A 26464-nucleotide genomic window follows, 5' to 3' on the forward strand; every position below is an offset into this window, starting at 1 on the left:
ACAATGTAGCTTGCATGCACTCAGCGAGCTACAGCTAAGGCTATTGGTGCTTTGATGGACGTTTTCTGGTATGTTTTTGACCTTCGTGCACATGCAAAATGCATTTTAGGTTATTGGAAGTGTCTTGTTGTTCGTACTTGTATATCCGATTTATGTTGTTGTTAATGCTTTGCAATAGAACAACTCTTACAATTACAATCAATCCACATGAATTCGTCCCCTTTTCCCTGATTCAACATCATTTTCACATTACCGTGAATGCAAAATGAGCATGTTACAATGTTACACACAAGACTTTAATCATTTGACAAGAATCCTCATTCATTGTAGAGGGATACATTCCTGACCCATCCGCAATAGGTGAAAATCAAATGTTTTTTTTGTTTTTTTTACAGTTTATCACCACCTTCAAACAAATTTAAAAAACACTCTTTAAACACACTGCAGCCATATTTAAACACAAAACAACTGCAAGCAACAAGTATATAGAAAATATTTTACGCATTGTAGTACAGTGGTACCTCGGAGTTTGAACATAATTCGTTCCTGCGAAGTGTTCAAAGTCCGAATTGTTCAACCTCCTAAACATTTTTTCCCATAGGAAATAATGTAAATGCAATTAATCCGTTTCCAAGCTCCAAAAACAAAAAAAGAACAATTTTAATTTCTATTTGTGTTTTTTACTTTTACACGCTGTACAGTATTTAAACAATAAAAATACCTTACCTTTTTTGTTGTGGTGTGATGGCATCAGTGGATGATAAATGTTGTGTTAATGCATGCTTTAGTTTAGTGCTGAGTTAGTGTATTTTACATATATTGTTAGACTACTAAGCGGTCCTTGCGTGCGTTGTTTAACGTCAGGCACGTTGTTGAACAGCTAAGGGGGGTCCTCGTGCCAGTATTTACAGAAGTAGTTAGTTACAACGAGGCGATAATCTTCCTAATTCCACTGTGGTTCGTAGCACTGTATGTTTTTCTTTGCTGCCACTGGCACTGTTGTCTTTCTTTGGGCCCATGGCGAAAAAAATTGTCGTGGAAAAATCTAAATGCACACGCGAGTATGGAGCACCTCCGGGAGTATTCACGATCTGACTGGAAATGAGCAGTGCATCGTCTCAACAACCGCAACGTGAGCATTCGGCATTGCTCAGCTTTGCTTGGCTTCACTCAGCAAAAATGAGTTCAAACTCTGAGGCATTTTTTACTCCGATTTTTTGGTTGAAGTCCGATTTGTACGAGTTCCGAGACGTTCAAACACCGAGGTTCTACTGTATCTGTATCGGAACAACACTAATTTGTATCTTAGATATGTGCCCTTAAGAGGCGGAACCTGTTGGGGTGGCGTAGGAAGTTTGCGCGCCCTGTTGCCAACAACTTCACCGGTAAATTATCACAATATAATTGTGATTTACATGGTAAACAAGTATCAGTTTCACACACAAAAAATGCAAATCAGCAGGGCAAACACAGTTGTTTTTATCAAGTTTGAGTATGCTGTTGAAAATATGCTTTTTGTTTTATTTTGTACTTGTTCTTGTTTTTGCTTGCAGTGCTTCTGAAATAAGGGGGTGGGTCCCCCAGTTGGGGGCGGGGTGGGGGTGATTGGGGTACACCTTAGTTTTTTTGTTTTGTTGCCCCTATTAAAATAAAGTAATGCACATCCACTATAGTAAGTGGCAATGGTGCTCTCATTGTCATTCTGATGTGGATACAGAGATCACACTAATCCAATATATACACAACTAAAAACTTTACAATTTAATGAACTGATGGGAGTTTAACCGCCTTAAAATAATGTATAACGCTCATGATGAAATTTTACCAATCAACATGCAAAAAAAATAAATATATATATATATATATATTTTTTTTTAAAGCAAAGTGAGTACAAATTAAGAGGAACATATATTTTTCCCAAACCTAAATAATAATAACAAAACAAGAAGAACGTTGTATTTCAACAAAAGGTGTCAGTTTGTGGAACAAACTGGATTATAAAAATAAATCATCTCAGTCTATCTGTATTTTTTTTTTAATGTATAAAAGCACAATTTTTTGAAGAATATATATAGCACAAGGTCATGGTGTTGGATTATTTTGTTGAATTGTTACATTGAAAGCGTCTTGACTGCTTGCTGTCATTTATTTTGTATTGATCGTTCTTTTGTGTTGATCAGGGGCAGATATCACAAGTTTTATTTCTTTCTGTCCCCTTTCATTTCTTTTTTTAAAGAGTGAAATAAAAAAATGGAATTGAATTGAATTGAAGTAGTATTAGCTCATCTGCAGAGGTGTACATACAAATAATGTATAGACAAATGATACTATTTATGGTCGTGGCGTAGGTTTGTGGGGGCACAAAATATATTTTCACTCCTTGGAGGGAAACATTTTTTTGACTATCATTCCATGTATGATTCTCATTTCACATTGTCCCTGATTCAACAAAGTGTTAGTGTTGCACTGAAATTAAACTACAATCAATGCATCTTTCAACAAACTTAAAACTCCAAGAGAAGGAGACACAATCCATGAGAAAAATCTATATATTTCCAAAGCAGCAGAGAAACATTACCAGAGTTGACAGAGCCGTCGTTGTTGATGGAGGTTAGCACACAAGGAAGCAGCTCGCTTGCTTTCTGCTGCACCTTGTCATTGCTCAGTAGTCGAAGCTGCTGTGATGTGACTGGTGGAAAACGGTAGAACTGGAAGGTGAAGTAGATGTTGGCAGGCCATTCAGGAACGATCCCCACCTTTGGCATTCTGATAAGAAGTTATAAAATCAATTAAGTTAATTAACCATTTGCTGTACTAAAGCTGACTATACAGTGGTCTGTTCTTAAGTGCAACATTTATTTATTAAATCAATTACAGTTAAGATCTATATTACTTTAGAAATTGACTATTTTCCAGAAACATGTGTGTCATGGTAGTGTGATTCCCATGTCCTTATAAACATTAATTAACAAGTACATTGTACTTGTTCATAATTTGCTAAATTATAAATTTAATAATTAATGACTAAATTCAACAAATTAAAATTGAGAGATACATTTCAAATTGTTGCAAAATATAGTAAAGTCCCTCATTTCTTATTCACTATTCAACCATCCATCTATAAAACTATTATCTGTCCTTTGAACAGCACCCACACACACACATACATACTGGTAAACAAAATTCAGGTTGTAAAAAAGAAAGCCTTTACTGCCATTACACATTCACGAGATTACACTGAATTACACACTGAATAATGAAATCAACTTCCGCTCGCTTCAAACGGGCTGATTAGCAATCAGCAATCACCTCCCTGTTCAATAGTCAAAAAAGAAAGTAACACAAATTAATGCAGCAGTGGTATTAACCTTTCAGATTAATATTAATATAATTTAATAAACACATAATAATTCACTGGAAGGGAATACAACGGTGAATATTATTATTTTGATTGCATATTAATTACAATACAGTGATACTGGCAACATACTGTATCTTATGTACAGTAACTTCCTATAAGGGCCTCATTGGGAGGGAGAGAGGACGGACAGACAGACAGATGGACGAACGGATGGATGAATAAAAATATAAATAAATGGGCAAGAAGTTTACCGTAGTGTGCCGTTGTTAATGTATAGGTTTTAATTCGCAAACCTGAATTTTCTTTTTTTTCTCCTTAATAATGGGGAAATACATATTTATTTTGCAATTTTTTGGGGGGTATTTTATGGTTTTATTGAACTTATAAACATAAAGAAAACACAAAACAAATTAAAAATATAAAATATAAGTTGAAGTAAAAAAGAAAAACAAGAATAGGAAGAAGGAAAAGAGTTTATATGTGCAAAAGGGGTAGGAGGAAATTAAAAACGTAGTTAAAAAAAAGCTAAGTTTGGATGAAAATCAAAAGGAAATGGTACCGTTTTTAAAAAGAACGCATATTCAATCATTATTTTATTAGATTACCAATTGTTAATTGTTATCTTAAAAACATATTTTATACATGTATACAAGATTGAAAATCTTTATTATACCTAAAAATTGTGAGATTAATTGTTAATATAAAAACTTGCATTATTATTATTGTTAGTAGTTCGAATATAGTTTCATAGGTGACAAATGTGTAGGCCATTGGGTCTCGTGTGTTTTTCTATAGGCAATACACTGGCATTTTTCACACTACTTTTTAAAGATGATTTTCTAATTAAATTAGCTTTCAATGTAACCTCGCATGAACTGACAAACCACCCACACAGAAGGAGTCGTCACATTGAATGAGCATACTGGACTCAGTAGTGTGTGGGTCATATAGAATGAATGTATACAATTCTACTGGCTGTCATTTGCCCATTTCCAGTATTAAGGGTATGATGGGATACACACTGCTTATTTCTATGTTAACAGCATTATCTGAAAACCAAGGTTAACACATTTTGAATGCTCGTGCATGGAATGCCATAGCAACATGATCAAAAATAACGGGTTTAGTAAATTGCTGACATTGCACACAAAAAGAGAGAAGGACACAGTATTGCGAGTGATGTGTTCAGCACGCATCTTCCACTGTCACTAAGAGGGCGCTGGCTCCGGGGCCATTGTGACGGCTTGCTGACAGGCTGTGCTGACAGGAAATGTGTTTTTGCGAGAATTGTGAGCATATGCGTGCGTGCGGCGTATGAGCATGCAGCTGACATGTGAGTAGAGGATGACTGACAGAACTTAATGCCTGAGTGCGTCTGTATCTTGGCCACAGCTCAGCAGGAGGGGCCTAGAAAAAGAGAAAGTCGGCAGTAGGCTGATTTTTTTTTTCTTGGATGCAACTGAAAAATGCAAGGATACATATTTGCAGTGCATGCTCAGAAGTGTGTGAAAAAGGACATATTTTCTTTGATGTATTTTCAAACAACAGAGTCGGGATGGGCAATTTAAATGTTGGAGGGGGCCACAATTTTTCATCAGTACTACTGGGGGCCACGTAGGACCACACACTTCCTAAACAGATGCATGACAAAAATGCTATTTTAGATATAGACAAAATATGTGCTTCTTAATATGTCATTTTTATAATACATTTTTCAATGCATGTATAAAAGATCCACTATCCAAACCCAACGGCAAAGGGTTTGAAGGAATTAACAAATAATAACCACATGCATAGTATATTCTGTAATTCTTGAACAAGAAACCAACATTAGGTGCAATCATTTTTTATTCTTTTTTTTTTTTTAAACCATTTTTGTTGTTTCATGTTCATCCTGCAAATCATTCCAAATCTGCAAAAAAAATATTGGGCCTATTCATATTGTGGTATAGAGTAGTATGAAATCCAGTGTAAGCGTCACTAAGACATGTATTCCATCTAGTGGTGATTGATGATATTACAACTTAAAATGGTAGTCAACCACTGCAAATTCGCAGTTCAACAACCATGGATTTGCATATTCGCAGTTTTTTTTCCTGTTTTTTTTTTTACTTTTTCCAATAGTTTTTCATATTTTGGATTTTATCCTTTTTATAAATAGTAATTACCCTAATTTAACCTATTTTATGTGGAAAAAGTATACTCAATGTTTATCAGTGTTTTAAAAAAAAACATTTTTGATGAGATAAAAAAAAAATATATATATATATATATATATATTTTTCTAATTAATCAAGGGGCCAATGAGAGTCATTACAAAAATGTTCATGTGTGTTTAAATGATACAAATATTATTTAATTTTTTTTAAATAAAATAAATGCACCAATTCATCTGTAAGTAGTCTCCTTTAAAAGTGCACTGGCTCAGAAATTAGTATATCATATTGTAGTTACAGCAATTACAAGACAAAGGTGGAATTTATAGGCAATAAAGCTGGAATATTAAAAATATGAAGCATTAATGAATATGAATATTAAAAATATGAAATGGCAAAATTTAACACATGAAAGTAACCGTAAGAATAAGATAGGAAATTGCTGCCCTTCCCTTGGGACTTGGGCAATATCACTTTTAAAAAATGTTAACACTTCTATATTATTTGAACAAAGTGAACAAAATGTGTCAGTCCAGTAGTTCTTTCTTAGAAAAAGACAAATGTTTACACACAATCACATAAAACTGTGATAATGATAATGGTTTTGATATGACAGTGATTCATTTGTTTGTGATTGAGTATAACTAAACATGATCCCGAAAATAAAATAGCATGTCTGCAGTAAACCAGCTGCTGTTGACAATATCATAACTTACAGGACTGCAGACTTTACCTTGTAAATGCAAGAAACTGGAAGACCAGAAGATTCTCCTGCAGAGGATCCATTTCTTCACGGTGCGGCTCAAAGGGAACCGGCTCCGTGGGGTCCAACACATCTGCCACTTGCCCTCTCGAATCCACTATGTCGGGGAAGCCAGCAGAGTAGAGGTGGGCCAGTGAACTCCTGGAACTGACTGTGGACACACTAGAAGATGAAGAAATATATTAGACTGAAAATGGTTCAACATGAAATGTAGTCATTTTTTTTTAAATATATGTTTATATATTTATATTATTATTCAAAAGTTATTGCAGTGTATGTTACTATTAACTCAATCATTCCCAGCCAGTTTCACTGAAGCACCCCCTACGCTACCGGCTGTTTTACTGGATTTTGACTGATTTTGCAAGGCCCACAGAATATTGGGTTCTATTGCTATAAAAACATGGAACCTACCAATAGAGTCTCTTCTTTCATCAGGAAAAAAAAGTATATCTATATCTGTTTCCGTTTTGCAGCAATAAGCATTAGAATATAGCTAAGTTTCATCATTATTCACAAATCTGTTGAAACCACTGTCAGAAAGAGCTTGTTGCAACATGGCCCTGTCTGATCTCGTATACTCTGCTGCCACCTGCTGGCCATTTTTTATAATAACTACCATTGCTATAAGTGACCTCTTCAGGTCAGAGGCTGCATCAAAGCCTTCTGTATGCTCTAGCATAAAACAATAAAAAAATAAAAAGTTAAAAATAAAAATAAAGTTTAAAAAAAAACGTATAATTATGTTTCTGGGACCATGACAATATTTAAAATAAAACGTTTGTATACATTTTTGGGAGCAAATGAGTCAGTGTGTAAGAAGGATCTTACAAATATGTTTATTGCCTGCTGCACTGCTAGCATATTGCTTCTCAACCACTTAGCTATACTCGCTTCAGTTTGGGCCGTCAGTTTTTCTCTTAAAACTCAGACCCCATTGAAAGCATCAGTCGGAACAACTAAAAACTATGCCATAGTGAAAGTAAGATAACGTTAGCACTTGTTCATTTCTGGCCGCATATCTTCAACTCAATGATGTGGAAATGACAAATCTGCTTTTAAGTCACTCAGATGGTATTAGCATGGGAAGCGTGAAGCCCTAGCTGACTAGTTACTAGAAGATCGATACTGGGTAATTTCATGCTACACTTTTCAGGCCCACCACCTGAATCCTGCAGTTATAATATATTAGAAGAACCATATTTATTCCTTTTGTAAACTGTTCCATCCATAGAATAATTTTCTATAACCCTGTTAAGTCAGAAGAGAGCTGGGGTTTATCTTGTTTGGCAGATTGCTCATAATTTAACAGAGCTTAACTTCAATTTACTCATTTGCATTCAGTTACAATCAACTTTCCCCAAAACTACAATGAACGTGTCAGCACCATCCATCGAGCACAGGGACGGTGAGAGTACTTGGAGGGAAAAGACAGAGGGCGCTGAAGTACACACTGAGGATTTCCTCGCATAATTGTCACTGATGGCTAATCATAGCAACCACCTGTCTTGCGGCAGCCACAGTACCATTCATAACTTCTACTGTCAACAGTGACACCCAACACAGCACACAGATGGCTGGCTAAAATGTGAGCACGGGATGATGAATGCTAATGTTTTGGATCATGTTTGGGCTTCATAAAAACAATGTTTGTGCCCAGTTGGTAAACAGATGATCCCCACGGTGCAACAGAATGAACCCTTGATCAAACTAATTATGGTGACAAAAGGCTACAATTTCATGCATCCACCATCCAGTCACTTTTTTTTTTTAAATTCTAACTATATTTGTATTGAAAGCAGTTAATTCAAAATGGTATAGGTGGTAAACGAAAAACTTTCTGCTTCCAAAAGAGGCGGCAAAGATGTTTCAACCCACTGAAGTGAAGAGCAGCATGTCTAAATCCACACTGTGGGTTAGGAAAGCCGTTTCTTTGTGAGTTGCTTGTTTACAGACTCTCTGTATTAATGCAAGATCTTGTTTTTGTGTCAGAGTGGCCATTATTTTCAGGGTGTAGTCATTTCTGTCTAGACCACTGGTACATCCCTATGGCATTCTGCTGTTTTACAGCTGAATTAAATAGAAAGGTTCCATATAAAAGCCAACTCTTTTGTGATCATTACCCAAGTAAGCACAGCATTTACAGAGTTTAAACTGGCTGCGGAATTCTTCCACCGAAGAACAATAATATTGAATTACCCAGAACAACCAATTAGGAAGACGATCGATAGCACAGTAGATGGTGACTTACGGCTGTAATGAATGGATGTACAAACCAAGATACATAAAAAAGGGTTTTATATGGCTTCATTGACGACTTTGGCCGATCAACAATGACTAATGCTAATCAAACATCCACTAGGGTAAAGTTCAACTACTCGAGGAACAATGGTCAAGTGGTCTTCTTGAAAAATACAAGCATAAAAAGTGATGATGAAAATCTATCTTTCTCAGTATAAACACATTACATGACCATCTTTAGGTTATCATTATTATTATTGATAACACAATATACAGTATTAGCACGATACATTGACCTGATTTGTATGTCCTACTTCCATTCGTACTCTTTAAAGCACAGGCAGGCAAAAAGTGTGCACGGGCACATGCTGTGCTTAGTCACCAATGTCCTATCAGCCTGTAGCACCGACAGAAAGCAGTGTAAGCCAGACACTATCTGTCTGGTGACTGGCAGTCCACCCAGTGCTCCTTTTGATAAGGAGATGTTACAAAATGCGGTGAGGGGCAGAGAGGAGTGGTGAATGTAGGAGGATGAAAAGGATAAAAATGCAACGTACGAGTTTGTGTCACTCAAATGCAATCGACTTCAAAAGGTTTTGACCTAACATGTTAGCAACAATTTTATATGAAAGACAGAACAATGCAACAGCTGTTCATTTGCCTGGATTTTTCATTGGATCAGTTTCACGTGGTGGCAATGTATAAATGTGAGTTGTAAGGCCAGCGAGAGATAGTGGTCAGCATGTGTAGACTAAAATCTCAGCATCGGTTAGAGTTTGCACATTGCTTGTGTGGGGTTTCTCCAAGTACCGTACTCTGGTTTCCTCCCACTTTTAAAAAACATGCATGTTAGATTAATTGAAGACTGTCTAGATGTGTGAATGTGAACAACTTGCTGGGGACTGGTCAATGGTCGTACCCCGCCTCCCACCCAAAGCCCAAAGAAAATAGATAAGACGCATTAGAGGTCCATTGTGGTAGTGACTAGTAGTAGTGATTTTGCATTCGGGGCAAGTGGATCCAAAATCTGATGCTGTGGTTAAGTATTTTAAAGTCAATACAGGCCAGTGACTCGATTGGAAAATTATGTGTATATGAAACTTGTAGCTTATTTAAATACAGTACTAATTGTCATAATAATTAGTAGCTCTGTCTCATTGTGTTGGTGTAATTTATTTGCTCCATGGGACAGTGGAGCTTCCAAAAACAGGTATCAGTGGGTACAACAAAGTAGGTGAAAAAAGCATAATGTCAGTCACTACCCCCCCCCCCCCCAAAAAAAGTTCAATTTATTGTTCCTGATATAAAATGTGTTTATTTTTTCGTCTATTTAACTGAAAATATATTAGTTATATAATTAATATAATTTGTTAAATTGTTTTTTTAAATATAAACCTTTGTCTGTGTGGTTTACTAGATTGCTATTTCAAACTAAGTAAAGATAGACAAATGCAAGCATTATATTTAAATACCCCTAGTATAAGTTTTGTATTCATTACATCCATATAGTTTGCATTTGTACTGCATACATGTAAATGATTGCATGCTCTTGTTTGCGGATACACACCTTTTGAATAATACTGTATATGATTTGCCTACATGTGAAGTTAAACTACTTTAATATTCTATTAATGATGTATTTTTGTTTTACTTGTGCACATACCTTGGTGAAGTCACGCCCACGGTGATGACAGGAGCATGGACAGGAATGAACGGGAGCTCCTGAAGTTGTTCTTCCTCGTGTTTAGCTGAGTGTGTCTCATCCCTTACTGGCTGGTCCATCTCAACTTGTGCAATGCTACTGACTTCTGAGGAGGCCTAAAGAGGAATAACATGTAATAACGCAGATAATAGTGAGAAAATACGACTTCAATAATCAACATTAAATAAAATTTGATAGTGTCAAAACCGAGTGTCATCATTTTGTTTGTAAACACAAACATTTAGATATACAGTAACTCTTGTATATGATCTCATTAGCTTGTGCAGGTGTACCTAATGAAGTGTCCGCAGGGTGTAGATGACTAATGCCTGTGGGTGAACATGGTCTAATTATGCAGAGGCAAGGTAGCTTTCACAGGCAAAGTGCTGATACTGTGCTGCACATACCTACAACTGCAGGAGCAGGTTAGTCTTACTTCTTTTCTGGAAATTATTCAGTAATTAAACGCAGCACAGTCTAGTTGATGTCTTCGTTTCTGCGTTCCCCTGGCTGAAGTGATGAGACTCCTCAGGTCCATAAAGCTGGTTAGCAGTTACACCCAGTTAGCTACATTCACAGGTGGTAGTTTCCATTATCATGTTTGAGGGCTAAGCGGTTTCAATTAGACACAATATTCTGAGAGAATGACCTGATATGGTAATTTGCAGAAATAGGCTCTAAATTTAATGAGAGATGGAAGGTGATACAGAAATGCAAAAAAAGATGAAAAGGTGAAATCTGCTGCACACAGCATCTTCAGTATTTCCACAGGCAAAGAATGGTTTGGGGCTCAAGTTTAGTTTTGTGTGTGTATTCAGCCCTGCAAAGATGTATCTTTGAACTCAGTGAGTGATTGCCAGTGAAGACTTTCATTGAAATGATTACGCAGCATGCTGTGTGTTTTGTACACAGCATCTTTGTGAAGGCTTCTTGGTTGCTTTTTTTCATACTATGCATGTGTACTTACCTCTGTATGTATGTTTTGTGCGTCTCTATGAAGGGACAGGGAAGTAGATCTCGTGACATGTGATGGCCGTTGGGCCTGCGTCGTTAGGGAAGGATGGAGTAGAGAAGGAAGTGACTGTTGCCACGGCAACCCCGAGCTGGAGCGGCTGTTGGCCGGGTAGCGTGAGGTAGCTGTCAGTTGAGACAGTGATAGCTGAAGGGAAACACAGGTGAATAATTCCTATTACGTTATGTTTACAGTATGTTATTAGAATTTGTGACTGTTCTGTTATTATCGTGTTATTAGGAATAACAAAAGAGAAGCTTGTATTTCTTCAATCTCGGATGACAACAGTGATGTAAAACATTACAAATTATGTTTGGGAAATCTCAAGCAGTGGATTTAGTAAGGACAAGATGGGAATAAAACCTCAATAAAGAATCAACTTGTGGCATGTGACAGGTATTGCTAGGCCTGTCTGGGGGAAAAATAAAATAAAAAATACGAGTCTCCACTAATTTAGATTCATAGAATCAACGCTTACTCTCCTTCTTTACCATCTCATCCAATCACTCAGATTATACAGTACAGCATAACTTCTCTTTCAAACTGCATCATCTCTGATGTAAAACATCTGCAGCAGGAAGAGGCGAGTTCCGCTGCCAAAAGCTGAAGTGTCACTATCACAGCACCATCATTAAAGTTAAAGATCCAGAATATGTCCATTTACAGGTACTTGACTGCCTAATAACCTGAAATGTTGTAAACTAAATGTAAACTCCATATACTTTTAAAGTGTCACAAATAACAGTGATCCAATGAAAGACTGTTCAAGTATACCATGCCTACCAATGGCTTTCCTCACTGCTAATAAATATCGATGACTCCATTTGTATTTTATTTTTTTCAGGATTAGATATGAAGTGATTGTGCAGTAGTTGCATCACTGTCATGATTCGGTTCTGTGGGCTTGGGTTTTTTGTTTAATTTTGGATATTCTTGTTGTCCTTTGTTTGCGTGATCTATGTTTTGTTATGTTGTCCCTGTGTCATTCCCTTGTCTCGTCAAGCTTTATGTAGTCCACCTGTGTTTGCCTGCCTTCCTCGTGTATCACCCAATCAGTGCCCTCAGCCACTTGTCTTGCCCAGGTGTGTCTCGTCATGTCAATTAGTGTTGGTGTATCTATGCTGCATTCAAAGATGGTCGGAAGTCAAACTTTTCCGACTTCAAACCAGGAAGTGTGTACAGAACTTGAACTTGAACTCGGAAATCCCACTTGCGAAAAAAAAAGTACCCTGACTTCACCAACGGTCTACAATGTGACGTAACAGACACAGACCGTGAATGGTAAAACACAATCTACTCGAGTATAAAACTAGATAGCTTTCTTCATTCATAAATAATTAATAGATGACTCTAGTCCATATGGGTGAATGTTTTTTGTCTGAATGTGACCTGCGATTGACATGTGACATGTCCAGGGTGTACCCTGCCTTGCGCCCGAAAGCCAGCTCTCAGCTCACCCTAATGAGGACATTCAATATAGTAAATGGATGCATGGATGGATATTAATTAGCATCTGTGCTGCTCCCACTTCCCATCTTTTGTTTCAGCACTAACAATGTCATAGACAATGTTGGCAAGATGTTGCCAGCACAATTCCAGAACCACAATTATTTTACTACTTTGACTCGTAGTATTGGTCAGGATGTCCTCAAAAATAAGGAATGCCCTCAACAAAGGTCAACTTTGCTAAAATCACGTAATTTGTCTAAAACAAGTGTAAGCTCACTCACACTGAGCCAAAACAATGGCAAAACAAATAATTTAGTAGTGGCATTGCTATGGGTTCCATTTTCTCATTCTGTCATGATAACAGAACAAACATCATCTGTTCACCTTCTGGTCAGCATGCATACAGTATGTGTGGGACTGTGTACATGTTCAGTCTGTGGCTTCCCCATGACCCTGAAAAGAGTAAACTGAACAGAAAATTTGATGGATGGACCAATGTTCTTCCTGTGTAGCAGGTATCTTTGCTCTGTACAAAAAGCTTCCTAAATGTTGTCAGTGTTGGGACAGAATGATATCCTAAAGGGCAAAGCAAGTGTAATTTTAGGGACAAAAAGTGTAGCAGTCAAGCACACAAAAGAACATAATTAGCAAGGTGTCAGAAAGCGCCTACCAAGTCAAAGTGTGAAGAATTGGCGCTGACAGAGACTAAGCAGAGGTGGTAACAGACTGTTCGACACTCAATCCATCCTTTCATCCATCCATCCATCCATCCATTCATCCATGTGTACTGTTCATCCTGTTTATGGTAGCAGGATAGGACAGCAGCTAAGCAGACTATATCTTGGACTAACCTTCAGTCAATCAAAGTACAATAGTTAATGCTGAATATACTCAGATGCTGTCTTTCACCTTACTGTGCTCTTAATTAATTGGTGGACTATAGTTTAATTTGCCCTCTCGCTGTAACTGAGACAATGGACAAATGATAAACAATGTGGACCCGATTTCATTCTGATGCAGGCTATCTATGGGGGAAAAAATGGTTGCACTCCTTTACCATATAATTTACATAGCAAAATCAAATACTGGATTCCTATCTACACTCCCTGCAGTAGAAACACATTTTAGGTGAAAGTTTTACCGTTTTATATTATAAAATTGTAAGATGAACTGAACTGTGCCGATAGGTGAAACTGTTTATTCATTCAGTTTTCTTCATATTTGAGATTGCTCTTAGATTATCCTTACACAGCAAATTATGTAGTGTTAAATTGAGTTAAAATCTAGTGTTAATTATTTTTGAGTTACTGGGTGTTGATTTGGGTGTTATTTGAACATTCACAGTGAAGAAAAAGCTTTACGGGTGGTGTTATTTCAGCGAGTCAAACTCATTGACTCCAGGGCTCATGAGTAACTTTATACATCCGGGCTCTTTTCTCCTGCAAGGCAGCTGAATTTTTTCCCAACTCTAGGTCTGGATTATTAGGTTTTATAACGAAAGGATGAAATTATACAGTTGTTGAATTGTTTTGTTCTTGAGTTAACGTAGAAAAAGCGTGTGAGACATAAAGCAAAAAGTTCCCGCATTTTCATGAGTAGTGTAATATATGTTCATTATTTTTCTGTAAAACAAAAAACAAAGTGGATATTTTGCCGTACCGGCCGGACAGTACTGAATGTGAAGAAAGCATTGCATCTCAAGTACTGTACCACATAAATATCCAAAGATTGTAATGAATATTGCTTCCAAATCCACTCGCATGCAAGATTAGCAGTGCTGTTTTCTACTTAATTAAAAAGTCAAGGCTACTTTTAATCCATGTAAAATATTTGTGATGGCAGTAATGACCCTACGTCGAATGTGGTGAAGCAAAAATACTTGAAACAAGGACAGCTCCCCAAGGAAAAATTAAACACTTATTGAAATTCTTTCAACAAATGTTGAAAGAAAATGTCTACTGACATTTACAATCCTACAAAACGGTTTATAGAGTAGGAAAGCAATCATGGCCTTGTTCTCGCTGTTCCATGAAAAAATGTGTAATTACATCCCTGCATCTTAGGGAGGCTAATTCTACAGGGTCTGGCAGCAGTGCAATAGAAGGCTTCCCTACCTGGCATTAGTAATACAATGCGGTCACATCCATTCTGTTGAACGGCTATCTGGAAAGAAAATTAATACAGGGCTATCTTGAGATTTATAATTAGACAAGAAGCTATGCCTCAAAAGTTTTGCGAAAACTTGAGTTGAGCCATCATCCAAAAATGGTCAACCATAACATTGTCCCTCTTAACCATTGGGAAGATGGAGAGCCAGACAGCAGACAGACATTGTTATGATCATCTTTGCATTGTTTGCATCTTGAATTTGAAGAGCAATGACAGGTAGGTCTGCACAAAGCAATCAAATAGGGCTGCTAAAACAGAAACCAGTCAAAACATGACTTTTGTGAAGGTATCCGAGATAAGAACGGAGCAGAACTATTCGGCATTAAAGACAACTGCGAAAGTGAGTTGTGACTGAGGCAGTAGCAGCTGCCAGATGAGCCAGTGCCAGCAACAAAGTGCAACACAGTCTCACCCTGGCTCACGAGCACTTGGTTAAAAGAATACAAGCATGACCATGAAACACATCCACAATCCGATGCAAGATATCATCATCAACATGGACAAAGTCAATGCCTCGCCCCAACATTGGCTATAAATACCACAGCATAATTAGCATTCAGCACAGCAGCAAACAGGGGGCTAAAAATCAATAATGTATGCAAGCAAGAGAAAGTTGTCAGATCAAACAATGGCTGCCAACAGATTCAGAGAGAAAGGCTTGTTTACGCTCGCTGTCCCAGAAAAGGATGCCATTGATTAATCAGCACTTGACAGCCATGTTGACAAGGAAAGGGAAATTTGTTGAACAGGAAAGGGAAATGGGTTTAGTTGGTTGAAACACTTATTTTTATAGCTGTATCTTTGAAAGTAGAGGGATGGGAAACAAAGAGTGCATTTGTGACTACTGCTGCAAAACTAGTCAAGATAAATTTTAGGCTGCCAAAAGCAATGGCATGGCTTCATACATTGATTCCCGTTTCATCTCTCCAAGCAAAGACTTGGAGCGCCATTAAAATGATAGATGAATACATAGCCAAATAGATTTATGGTGTGCACTCAGAACAGCTTCAGCAATAATGACTTGTGCTTCACACCCTTATTTACACAGTCTTTCATATAAATGGAGGAGCTTCACACAGAGACGTATGTACTTCAGTCATTAGTCGGATCATAAAACATCTGACACTTGTTCTCAGGTTCTACAGTGAAAATATAAGCAAACACTCCACTCACTGTTACACACCCCTGCAATACTTACCGATAATAAATATTGAAAATAGAAGTAGTAGTAGTCGATTACAAAATATTTTTGTATTAAAGTCTGAAGCGGTTTTTCAGCCGAAAGAAACATGTATAAACTGTGCATACAATATACAGTTCAAATTGAAAAAGTAAACAAACGTTACCACTCTGGAAAACTACCAAACATCATTTGACACAGAATAGTATATCATTGGTGTCCAGTCAGAGTCTACTATGTCACAATTAAGTAAATTTCAAAATTTTCACAAATCTATACTATTGGTTAGTCCACGTGCGGGTATTATTATTATTATTAGCAAATGATTGAGCATAATTTTTTTTTTAATTAAAATGTTTTTGTTTGTTTTTTACAAATTATTGACCAATCTGAAATGTTGTGAAATGCTTGTTATCTTTGACGATGATGTTAATGGTTGAACAGACACATGCCATTTTGGTCGTCTCCTGAAAAGTGATGATTTTGGAGGTACAAGTAATAGATATTATTTAATAACGTAGTTGGTGACAACAAACACTCCTGAAACATGGCTGTTAAAAAATAGTAGATGCTTTACGTCTGTATTGAAGACGAACCAAGAAATTCAGAAATCTGTTTAGGCTGTAATACCGCCCATTGTTACCAGAAGTTGGCTGACTATGTTATGTACATGTTCAAATCTGGAACGATTGCATTTGCGTGCATGTAAAAAAACAAACAAAAAAAAACATTTAAGGTTCTCCAAATACGTTCTAATCTCAAAGCCACAGCACATATACTTTAAGATTGATATTTGCTTGGGTAAATAATTGATCTCCAATGTGGGAGACTGCGTGAAGGACGGTAGCTTCTGCCCACCATCTAAAAGCATACTTTTTAGGTTAACTGAAGAGTCTACAAGTACAGTATATTGTCCGTATGTGTGAATGCAAATGATTGTTCGGTGTATTTGTGCTGTGCAATTGGCTGGCAATGAGCCGAGGGGATTTTGGTCCAGGGTGTACCCTGCCTCTTGTACAGTCAGTTGGGATATGTTCCAGCTCAGCCGTGACTATTGAATATTGGAATCGAAAATCTTTTTGAGAATCTTTTGTATTATCATATCGGATAATGATATCTATAATAATGAAGACAGAAATAATGTTTGAATTATTCAATTACCTCACCAAATTAGGAAGTGATAAGGAATCGTATTGATAAGAAGTTTCATTATTGAAATCAGAATAACTGAATTCTTATCAGTTCCAATTAATTTGGCCTGGACCCTAATGAGGATGAGTGATATAGAAAATGGATGGAGGTGTGGGGACTTATGCTACTGCAGCCGAAGGTAAAATATCATTTTGCTGTGTGTGTCTCACGCAAATTTGATGATGGGATATGAATGTAACTGCTTTGTTCCTGCCATGCCACAGAGGGTGGGCTCCTTCTTCTCCACTGACAGAAAAATAAAGTATGAACATTGCTAGTCAATGAGGTGGCCACACTGATGTGTCGCAATGGAAGTGAACTGCCTTATGCGGGTTTGACAAATAGTTTTCATGTGTAGCAAATGTAACCAGCCAATCAAAAATACATACTGTATATCCTTTCACAAAAACAAAAACTGGGTTTCAGGCATAAGCGAGACCCAGATGGCCGCCACCGTTTTTATGCTGCAGCATTATGGTAAGTGTGCGGTGTTCTATCACTTGGTGTGAGGCAAAGACTACAGCAGACTGCAATTTACTCCCGATGGACCACTTCAATCGCATTCGGCCACATTGCTCGTAGTGTGATGGGTGAATGTGTGGTGTCTATGTTGTGTACTTGGTATTAGTGCATAATCAATTCTATTGCATCCAAATGTCACTCTTTCAATCACGCTGATGCAAAGAAGGCGTACTGTGCGTGAGCATGGAACAATTAAAAAAAAAAAAAAGTCAAGTGTATTAGAGATTGACTGCTTAGTAAGACTTGCACACTAACATACTGTATGTACAGCCTTCTTAGCATTAAGTAATATCCAGTAATTCAGTTATTTTTTCCTCAGGAATTGTTATTTTATGAACCAACCTACACATATGGCACATAGTTGAGCCCCACCTAGTGACTTTGTCTAAGAGTTGCCCATGCACATTTCATAGTCACTATTTACAACTGTTCATTTTCAGGATTCCATCACTAATGTTGCTTAATCAAAATGAGGGGGAATCTATAGGTATCATAGGTCCACATCTTATCTCGAGACTAGCACAGATCTGTGGAATCAGATCAAACACTGACCGCTAGTAATCTATCCCCACATGATGTATGTGTGTGTGTGCGTACACATCAGTATTTGTCTCCTAAATCTCTTAGGAGCTGACCGTGATGCAGTAGCTTATCACACCTGAGAAGAACACAGATATTAAGAATGAAGAACAGCAAATTGTTGACGTTCAACAAAAGTATGCTCAGTTTGTCACTATGAGCATCATTAAGTCCATTAAGACAGTAGTCAGTGGACCACAGATTTTTCGCAAACCGACAACCATTCGCTGCCGATGATTGTGGAAGGTCGGTGAATATTCTCGATCGGGACCTATATGATCCACTACAAAAACAAAAATAAAAGTTTTTATTATTATTATTCCATCTATCTGTGACTCTGTAACTTGATGTCATAAATGTAAATAGTTTTGAATAGTGCTTGAACAAATGACTAGTAGCATATTAACATTCAGACTGTTTAGAGAACATTTAGGAAACATTGCAACCTTGAACAACCCTGACATGAAATCAACATTCGTTAGCATCAGGCGTTAAAGTCGACATAAAGTGAAAATGAATGTTTTCTATATTTGACACATCACAGAGAACAATTGTTATTTTGTTATGATTTCAGTGTTTAAAAGAAGGCCCCAAACTTGTCAGTAGCTCGAGGGACAACAACAAAACATGTATATGTAGATACAAACTATTTATGTTGGAAAATAAAAATATTGGTAAAACATAATATAGTGGTCAGACAATTTGTCAAAAACAAAAAAAATTCTAAAAAATAAAATGATTAAAATGTAAATGGACTGAACCTCAACATCTCTTACCTTGGGGCCGCGTGGTGATTCTGGAAATGAAACTTCTTGGATGTCATTTTCACCTGCAAAATATATGCACAAAGAAATGGTGAATCAAAAATAAGCACTAACCATGTAAAATGTAATATGTCACTTGCGCATACATCTTTACCTCCACGAGGATGTCATGTCTTGCATCCTGAGCTAATGATCAAGACAGGATACTCTTCCAATTAAAATTATGAATGTACTGATAAAAACAGTAATCATGTTCCCTCAGCACTCACAAAATGTTGTTCAAGGTCATGAGATCATGGTGTTGTGCACAATAAGCACTGGTTGGATGCAGAATGAAAAGTGATTGTGACTTGAAACAACTAAAAGGAACTAGAATGAGCGGATGCCAAAACACTACATTTCGAGTACTGTGCTAAAACGAGTTGCGTTTTGCATTAAAGCTGCCCTTATGATAGAGAAGTTCATCTGATTTTGTATTACAAAAAATGCTGAGACTTATTGTCTTAGTAGCAAATGTATCCACCCTGAAAGAGTTAGATTTAGATGTCATTATGAGTTGAACGTCCAACAAAGATTCTTCCTGAGGTATTTGGTTGGTCGCCATGGTAATTCCGGAACGAAAGGTTTCCTAGAATCTTTGTCCTTCCTCCTACTCTTTGTCGCGCTCGGTGCTGGAGCACGACTGATCTTTTGGAAATTGCTTGGCCTGCCTGGGGTGTCTCACTGTAGCTCCCATCTGTTCAGACAACATGCACACAGAGCTATGCTGGCTCTTTGTCATAAACCTGCTCTTGCATTACCTCTCATCGGCAGACATTTTTGTTTTCGGATGTTAACATTTCACTATTTTCCTAACCAGCAATGAATGTGTTTTACCTCATCAGGTGGACTAATAATTTGTTCTTAACTAATGAGCTAAACTGAGGCCAATGCAAGCTCAGATGTCTATGCATGCAGGCACGTAGAAATCTAGGCCTCATTAAATCTGACTGTAGCGGGACCTTGCGATATGAGTTTTATTTGTTTATGTTCATATTTTCTTTATTTACCTGGTTAATCTCTTTACCTGACAAATGATGAGGGTTTATGTTACAGTAATAGAGCAACAAGAAAACATTTACAAATGCATATCGCTGACGTCGGTCCAAAACCTCATAAGTTACAATTTGGTAAATTTCATATTTGATCAAAGGATTATACTTTTTAATCAGTCCTCAGGTGTGGGTGTCATTTTTACGACTTACTGACCAATTTGAAGTGTTGCAAATGACATGCTCTCTTTGATGATGCAATGTTAATAGCCGAATGAACATGCTGTTTTGAAAAGTGACAATTTTGGAGGTACAAGGTTTTGGCCCGACGCCATCTGTAAGTAAGTAATACATTCAGAGTTACGGTATTTAACATTAAGGAGTACTAATTGTATTTATTTACATTGCATTTGATTACATTTAATTACCTTTATACTGTCTTAGAGTTACATCCGCTGTTTAAGGGTAACTGTTATGCCATCTGTGAAATGAGTTTGACAACCATGTAAAAATGTATCTGACAAAAAGGCAGTTTCACATCACTTTAAAATACTGATACTAATGACTCCGATGTGCCAAAAACACAAATTTGTGAAATGTATACTGAGCAAAAATAAAAACACTGTTATTTGTGCTTGTATTTTTTGTGAGTTGGATTCAAAGATCTAAAATGTTTTCTACATACACAAAAGGCAATTTCCTTCAAATATTGATCACAAAACCATGTATGAGTGAGCATTTCTCCTCCATCTAATCCATGTCAATATGTATAGATTATTTGGTTAATTTTTTTCTAAGACAGTCACTTATTCTTTTTTTTAATAATGTTTGTATTTTATGTCTAGCACAATTGTGACTTTCTTGTGATATTACAACTTCATTTCTCAATAGTATTTATTGTGTCTTTCTTATTTATTATAAAAATGCAACTTTTCCTTTCAAAATCACTACTTTCTAATGAAATAACCTTTTTTTCCCCTCATAATAAGATTTCACTGTCATATTCAATCAATGAAGACCTTACTAAGTGTCGACAAAAGCTGTCTGCAAGACAAACAATAAAACACATTTTATTCATGCATGAACGTACACAAAGCCAAGGATGATTAAGTGCCTGGAATTAACAAAAGGCAGAGATCCATTATGTTTCCTCGCTCAACACATGCTCGAATCATTCAGAGCTCTAGGGGTTTTTCTTCAGTTCTGCATGGCACCATGAAGACCCAGATCAACACTATGCTTTTCTCCCAAAATAAGTTGCCAGCCTTATTAAGGGGTTCAATCAATTAACATAAGACCAGGGTCGACACAAGGTTTCCATCTTGTCATGGGAGTTGAGTGGCTACAATTTTAGGCTATTTACTGCCAGACACCAAGTACAGTAAATAAGCAGTTTGGGTTTCAATAAGAAATGCAGACAGTGGCACATTTATCTCTAGATGTATGCAGGATGTATTAAGGATTTTAGAACTCAAGGTTCAGGAGTTACTTTTGGAGGGATACTAGCCTTGTAAAACTCCCAGAAAATACTCAAGGCTTTGTTCTATTGTCATATAGCCTACCGTTAAACCGATTGTATGTGAATTAATTGTAGTAGGCTTGAAACCAAGTGTTCTATCAAATAAATGATGTATCACGTTTCACTCATCTTTCAATACAACACAAATGCCACAAAGCTAAAGCACTACAGCATCACATTTTTATTTTTTATTTTTATTTTTTAAAGAGCTCAGTATTGTTCATTCGGTAATGTCATCATCATTGCCCTTTTTTTATTTATATATATATATATATATATTTATTTATTTATTTTTTTGTATGTGGGTGAGTATGTGTATGTGTATGTGCGTGCGTGCGTGCGTGCGTGCGTGCGTGCGTGCGTGCGTGCGTGCGTGCGTGTATTTGTCAGCTCACCAAAAACCTATTAGAAAAAATCCCATACCGTTCACCTAAACCGAACACCGCCGTCAGGAGACCCGAGGGGACCAAAGAAAACAAAGGAAAGTGAAATCCAGCACCGACCAGACACCACCCACCGGGCCACCCACCAGAATTCGTCCCCAACCCCAGAAACATCTAAATTCCAACAAATCCAAAAAATAAAAAATCAGGGAGACCTCAAGAGACCGAAGGAGACTGAGGAAAGGAAGGAAGGACAGACGAAGCCGAGTGAGATCCACAGACACCAGCCTCCACCGATTCAATGACCTGAGGAGGAAGCAGATTGTGTCTGAGTTTCGATAGATGCTGATGTGGTGGATCTGGCATGCATGAAAATCTCCACCAAAGAGGGGAGCCGTCGACCCCTGCCAGGACAGGGCAAGCGCAACACCTCAGGGCCCCCCAGGCCGCGACAGCGCCAAAGGACGACCCCCGGCTTCCGCCAGGGCCACCGGCCGGAGAGCAAACCCAGGAGCAGGAGCGCCCCCCCACCCCAACACGGCCTGCGCCCCCGACCCAACGCAGCAGGACGGGGCACTACAGGCTCGCCAGGCACCCCACCGGCCCACAACCCCCGCACCCCCCTGCCCCCCATCCACCCCAACCCAACCCCAACCGCCCCCAGGTCCCCAAGCCCCCAGACACCCACCTCCAGCACCACCCCCGCCACCCCCCCCAACAAAGCCGCCCCCCCCGACCCCACCCCGACCAACCGGCAGCCCCCCAGCCCCCGGGGACCCCCCGCACCCAGGCACAGGCGCCGAAGAGGGGCCGGACAGCGGAGCGGAAAGGGCAGCCGCGCCCACCCCACCCCCCGCCGCGTGGAGGGACGAAACACCATGGGCAGAAGGGGAGATGGGGGCACCGGAGGACGGCCGACACCCCCGAACCCCAGGCCCAGCGGGGAAAGGCCCCGGTCGTCACCCCAGCGTTCTTTGTGAAAGTTAACCCCTGTTACTGAGTCCGCCAGCTCGCCGACTGGCGAACTCTACCCCTAAACCGTGAATGTGACCCCACCCAGTGTATATACAAGTGTGTGTGTGTGTGTGTGTGTGTGTGTGTGTGTGTGTGTTTGCCTTTGTGTATTATGAGGACATGTCACCTGAATACACGCAACACTGCGAGGACATTTTGAATTATGAGGACACAGCCCATGTCCTCATAATTCATTCAATGCAGAAGTGCTTCTAGGGCTGTAGAAGGCTTAAATCCAAAGTTTTAGCCAATGTCCTTGTAAACCATAATTACATGAATTTGTGTATTTTTGTGTATTTGATGACGCCCCCTGTAGGAAGGTCCTCGTAATGCACCACTTCATGAATTATTCACACCAGTGTAAATTTCACAGCATTTGATTGGCTGACCGTCACCTGTCCCCACAATTACGCACATGTCCCCATAATTCAGTTTTTTCTCAAAATGCTGTGTATTGTGAATGTTTGTCTGTAGACGCAGAGCCTTTTTTTTTTTTTGCAGCCACCAATTCCTAAGTAGATAAATTAAATAATGAAATACACTATGACATTTAATTATATATTTCAGTATTTAATTCTTGCAGTGGTTGTTTATTTGAAAATATACAATGGTTAACAGCTGTTTATCACATCACTTTGAACAGCTGGAGGCAGAGACAGAGAAACTGTCAGTGCCGTATATTGATTCATCATTTAACATCCCACCCTGCCTTTACAATGTAACATCTTTCTGTACACCAGTGGCCAAATGTTTTGAGAATGACATTGATTTTCTAAAAATCTCCAGTGCTGACTTATTATTATTGTTTTTTTATGATGGCAATTTGCATGTACTCCAGAATGTTATAGTGATTAGATGAATTGCAAAGTCCCTATTTGCCATGAAAATTAAAGTAATTTCCTTTAGTGACCTTACAAACTTTAAGTGAAGAAGGCTTCAGGGCACCCAAGAAAATCCAGCAAATGCCAGGACTATCTCCCAAAGTTGATTCAGCTGCGGGATAAGGACATCACCACCAGTGTAGAGCTTGCTCAGGAATGGCAGTAAGCAGGTATGAGTGCATCTACACCCATGGTGAGGGAGTAAGACTTTTGGAGGATGGCCTGGTGTGACCAGTGAAAAGGGGATTCCATAAATACAGACCAAAATAAGAAAAAAAGAGTTGAAGTTATTTTCTCTGATTAACCCCCTTTCCAAATGTTTGGGGCATCCGGAAAAATGCTTGTCTGGAGAAGAAAAGGTGAGCGCTACCATCAGTCCTGCTTCATGCCAAAAGGAAAGCATCATGTGACCATTCATTTGCAGGGTTGCTTCTCAGCCAAGGAATTGGGCTCGCTCACAATTTTGCCAAAAAACACATGCATCCATTACTAAAGTATAGTACTAAAACATCCTCGGACAGCAACTGTATGACAGCAGCAAGGTTATTTTATTTACTAAAGCAAAAAAACATTTTCGTTAATGAAAAAAAAAACCTTTTTAAAAAACTGAAACTGAAATCACATTTTATGATTACAAAATGATCTATAATTCTAGCAATAATATCCTTTGTTTTCGTCTGTGGTAATTCATTTAATATATGAGCCTTTGGGGTTCATTTTAAATGTGATCTATTTTTTTTTATTGACACTGTAAATCATAGAACAATAGCCACTCTTATCAACAAAGTTCATAATCCAACGACTGAACCAATTTGTTGATTTGAACGGGATTTATTATATTGCCCTGAGTACGGAAGTGACGTCATCTAGCAGCCCCGATAGAGAACCGCCCCCGGCTCTATTTACTTCACGAGATGTGATGGCGTGTAGCTGTGCTAATGAGGTAGGTTTGAAGCTCGAATTTTTCCTGTTGTTGTTGGTCGCTTGTGTACATTGCTCCCTCTTTCGCGAAAATGATTTATAATGCAAGTCCAGTGTAAGTGCAGCTAAGCTTACGTTAGCATACCTAACCATCTGTTGATTATGATGGATGCAGCTAATTATTTAGAATTGCTACGCTTCTGTTAGCGACGGTTAGCATAGCAGAGCTAACCGTCTGTTGAGTAAGATGAATGCTAATTGCAATTTTTAAGAGGAAATCAATAACAGGCTGGTTTTTGATGTGAAAATATACAATGGCTTAGTATTACCAGTACAGTATAAATGAAGTATTGGTAAATTGCTGCATTTGTGTTTACTTAAATTTGTTCTTTCAATAGAAATATTTCAGTAAAGTCTGTTAGTGTTCATTACATTTAATTTATGCAAATATTTAGCAGAGCTGTGCTATCCACTGTATTTTATTTTCGTTGGCACATTTACTGCACACTGCACACTGCACAGGCTATTATGGTACACTGAAAGTCAACTTCAAGACATTTGCACCAAGTTACCTATCAAACTGATTGAAACTCATTTTTTTCTATAGCTTTAGATCATTATCTTCAGTGAGACATGTCAGTCATGAGGCCACAGAGGGCAAAAGTTAAACCCAAAGAAGAGGTAGCATACTTTTCATCCTTAGGTAAAGACAAGAATGGCTTCACCATAAAATATATTAATTAATTCAAAGGTGAGTATTGGTAAAATATTCTTTAGTATGGGTCTAGTTTTCATTATTGTTATAATGAAATATTTCTGTTGTATCCTTTTTTCTTTGTAAGGTCGAGGAGTGTTCAGTTCCTGCTCCTTTCAGAAGAGAGACTTTCCTACTGAATATCGAGGAGAAGTTCTAAGCAAACAGGAACGTGAAAACAGGCTGAGAGTGTATCATGATGCCCGGAAGGTTTTCATGTTTGAATTTCGCTACAATGGAAAAACACTATGGTATGTTTATATGGTGTGTTGTCACACTTAATTTTGTTTTTTTGGGGGGATATCGTGCAAGGTTTGACAAAACATAAAAGATTAATTAAAACTCAAAAGCAAAAGTACATTCTTTTCTCAATATAATTTTTTTATTTTTTTATTTCATTTTTTACAATATTGTGACTTGTTTTTTTATTTTACTTTTACAGTTATCGTGAGTATCGCTAACCTCACAATATCATGTTAATTATCATATTGTGATTTCTTATGACATTTGGATATTGTGTCATACATGTGACATACTAGAATTACTGGTCGCACATTCATGATTACATGAAATTATATTATAGCAGTCTAGTCTTAGTAAGAATTTAATTGTATTGGTATTTTTCTATTCATCTGCCCCAGGTTTCCACTGAAGCACAACCTGATGAAGACACAGCTATCAGACTGCGCCAAAGTTGACCAGGTGACTAGATTTCTTTTTGAATGTTGTTGAAATCAGTTTTCCGAAGCAAGACATTAGTGGAGGGTGGAGATACTAGGGCTGCACAATATGTGGAAAATATCTTGCCGCACGAATGACTCATGCAATATGTGTATTGCAAAGACGTGCAACAAATGAATATTGGATTAATT

General features: G+C 37.9%; 1 protein-coding gene and 1 long non-coding RNA gene across 3 annotated transcripts in view; one reads left to right on the forward strand and one right to left on the reverse strand.

The window, feature by feature from the left end:
- nphp4 (nephronophthisis 4) overlaps nucleotides 1-26464 on the reverse strand; it is a 146159-nt gene that overhangs the window by 48227 nt on the left and 71468 nt on the right. For both annotated transcript variants that reach the window (XM_086067961.1, XM_086067960.1), the window contains exons 11-15: nucleotides 19102-19154; nucleotides 11191-11382; nucleotides 10185-10339; nucleotides 6251-6442; nucleotides 2579-2766 (exon numbers count right to left, since the gene is read on the reverse strand). In XM_086067961.1, coding sequence (XP_085924087.1) covers nucleotides 2579-2766; nucleotides 6251-6442; nucleotides 10185-10339; nucleotides 11191-11382; nucleotides 19102-19154 — 780 coding nt within the window. The remainder of the gene's footprint in view (nucleotides 1-2578; nucleotides 2767-6250; nucleotides 6443-10184; nucleotides 10340-11190; nucleotides 11383-19101; nucleotides 19155-26464) is intronic.
- LOC147178540 (uncharacterized) overlaps nucleotides 25351-26464 on the forward strand; it is a 2081-nt gene continuing 967 nt past the window's right edge. Inside the window, exons 1-3 of the long non-coding RNA XR_015094037.1 lie at nucleotides 25351-25589; nucleotides 25681-25843; nucleotides 26234-26294. This is a non-coding gene — a long non-coding RNA (uncharacterized LOC147178540). The remainder of the gene's footprint in view (nucleotides 25590-25680; nucleotides 25844-26233; nucleotides 26295-26464) is intronic.

This window comes from Leptonotus elevatus, chromosome 2 (genome assembly GCF_054856555.1).
Source record: "Leptonotus elevatus isolate MCC_2025b chromosome 2, RoL_Lele_1.0, whole genome shotgun sequence".
In the NCBI taxonomy this organism is placed as follows: Eukaryota; Metazoa; Chordata; class Actinopteri; order Syngnathiformes; family Syngnathidae; genus Leptonotus; species Leptonotus elevatus.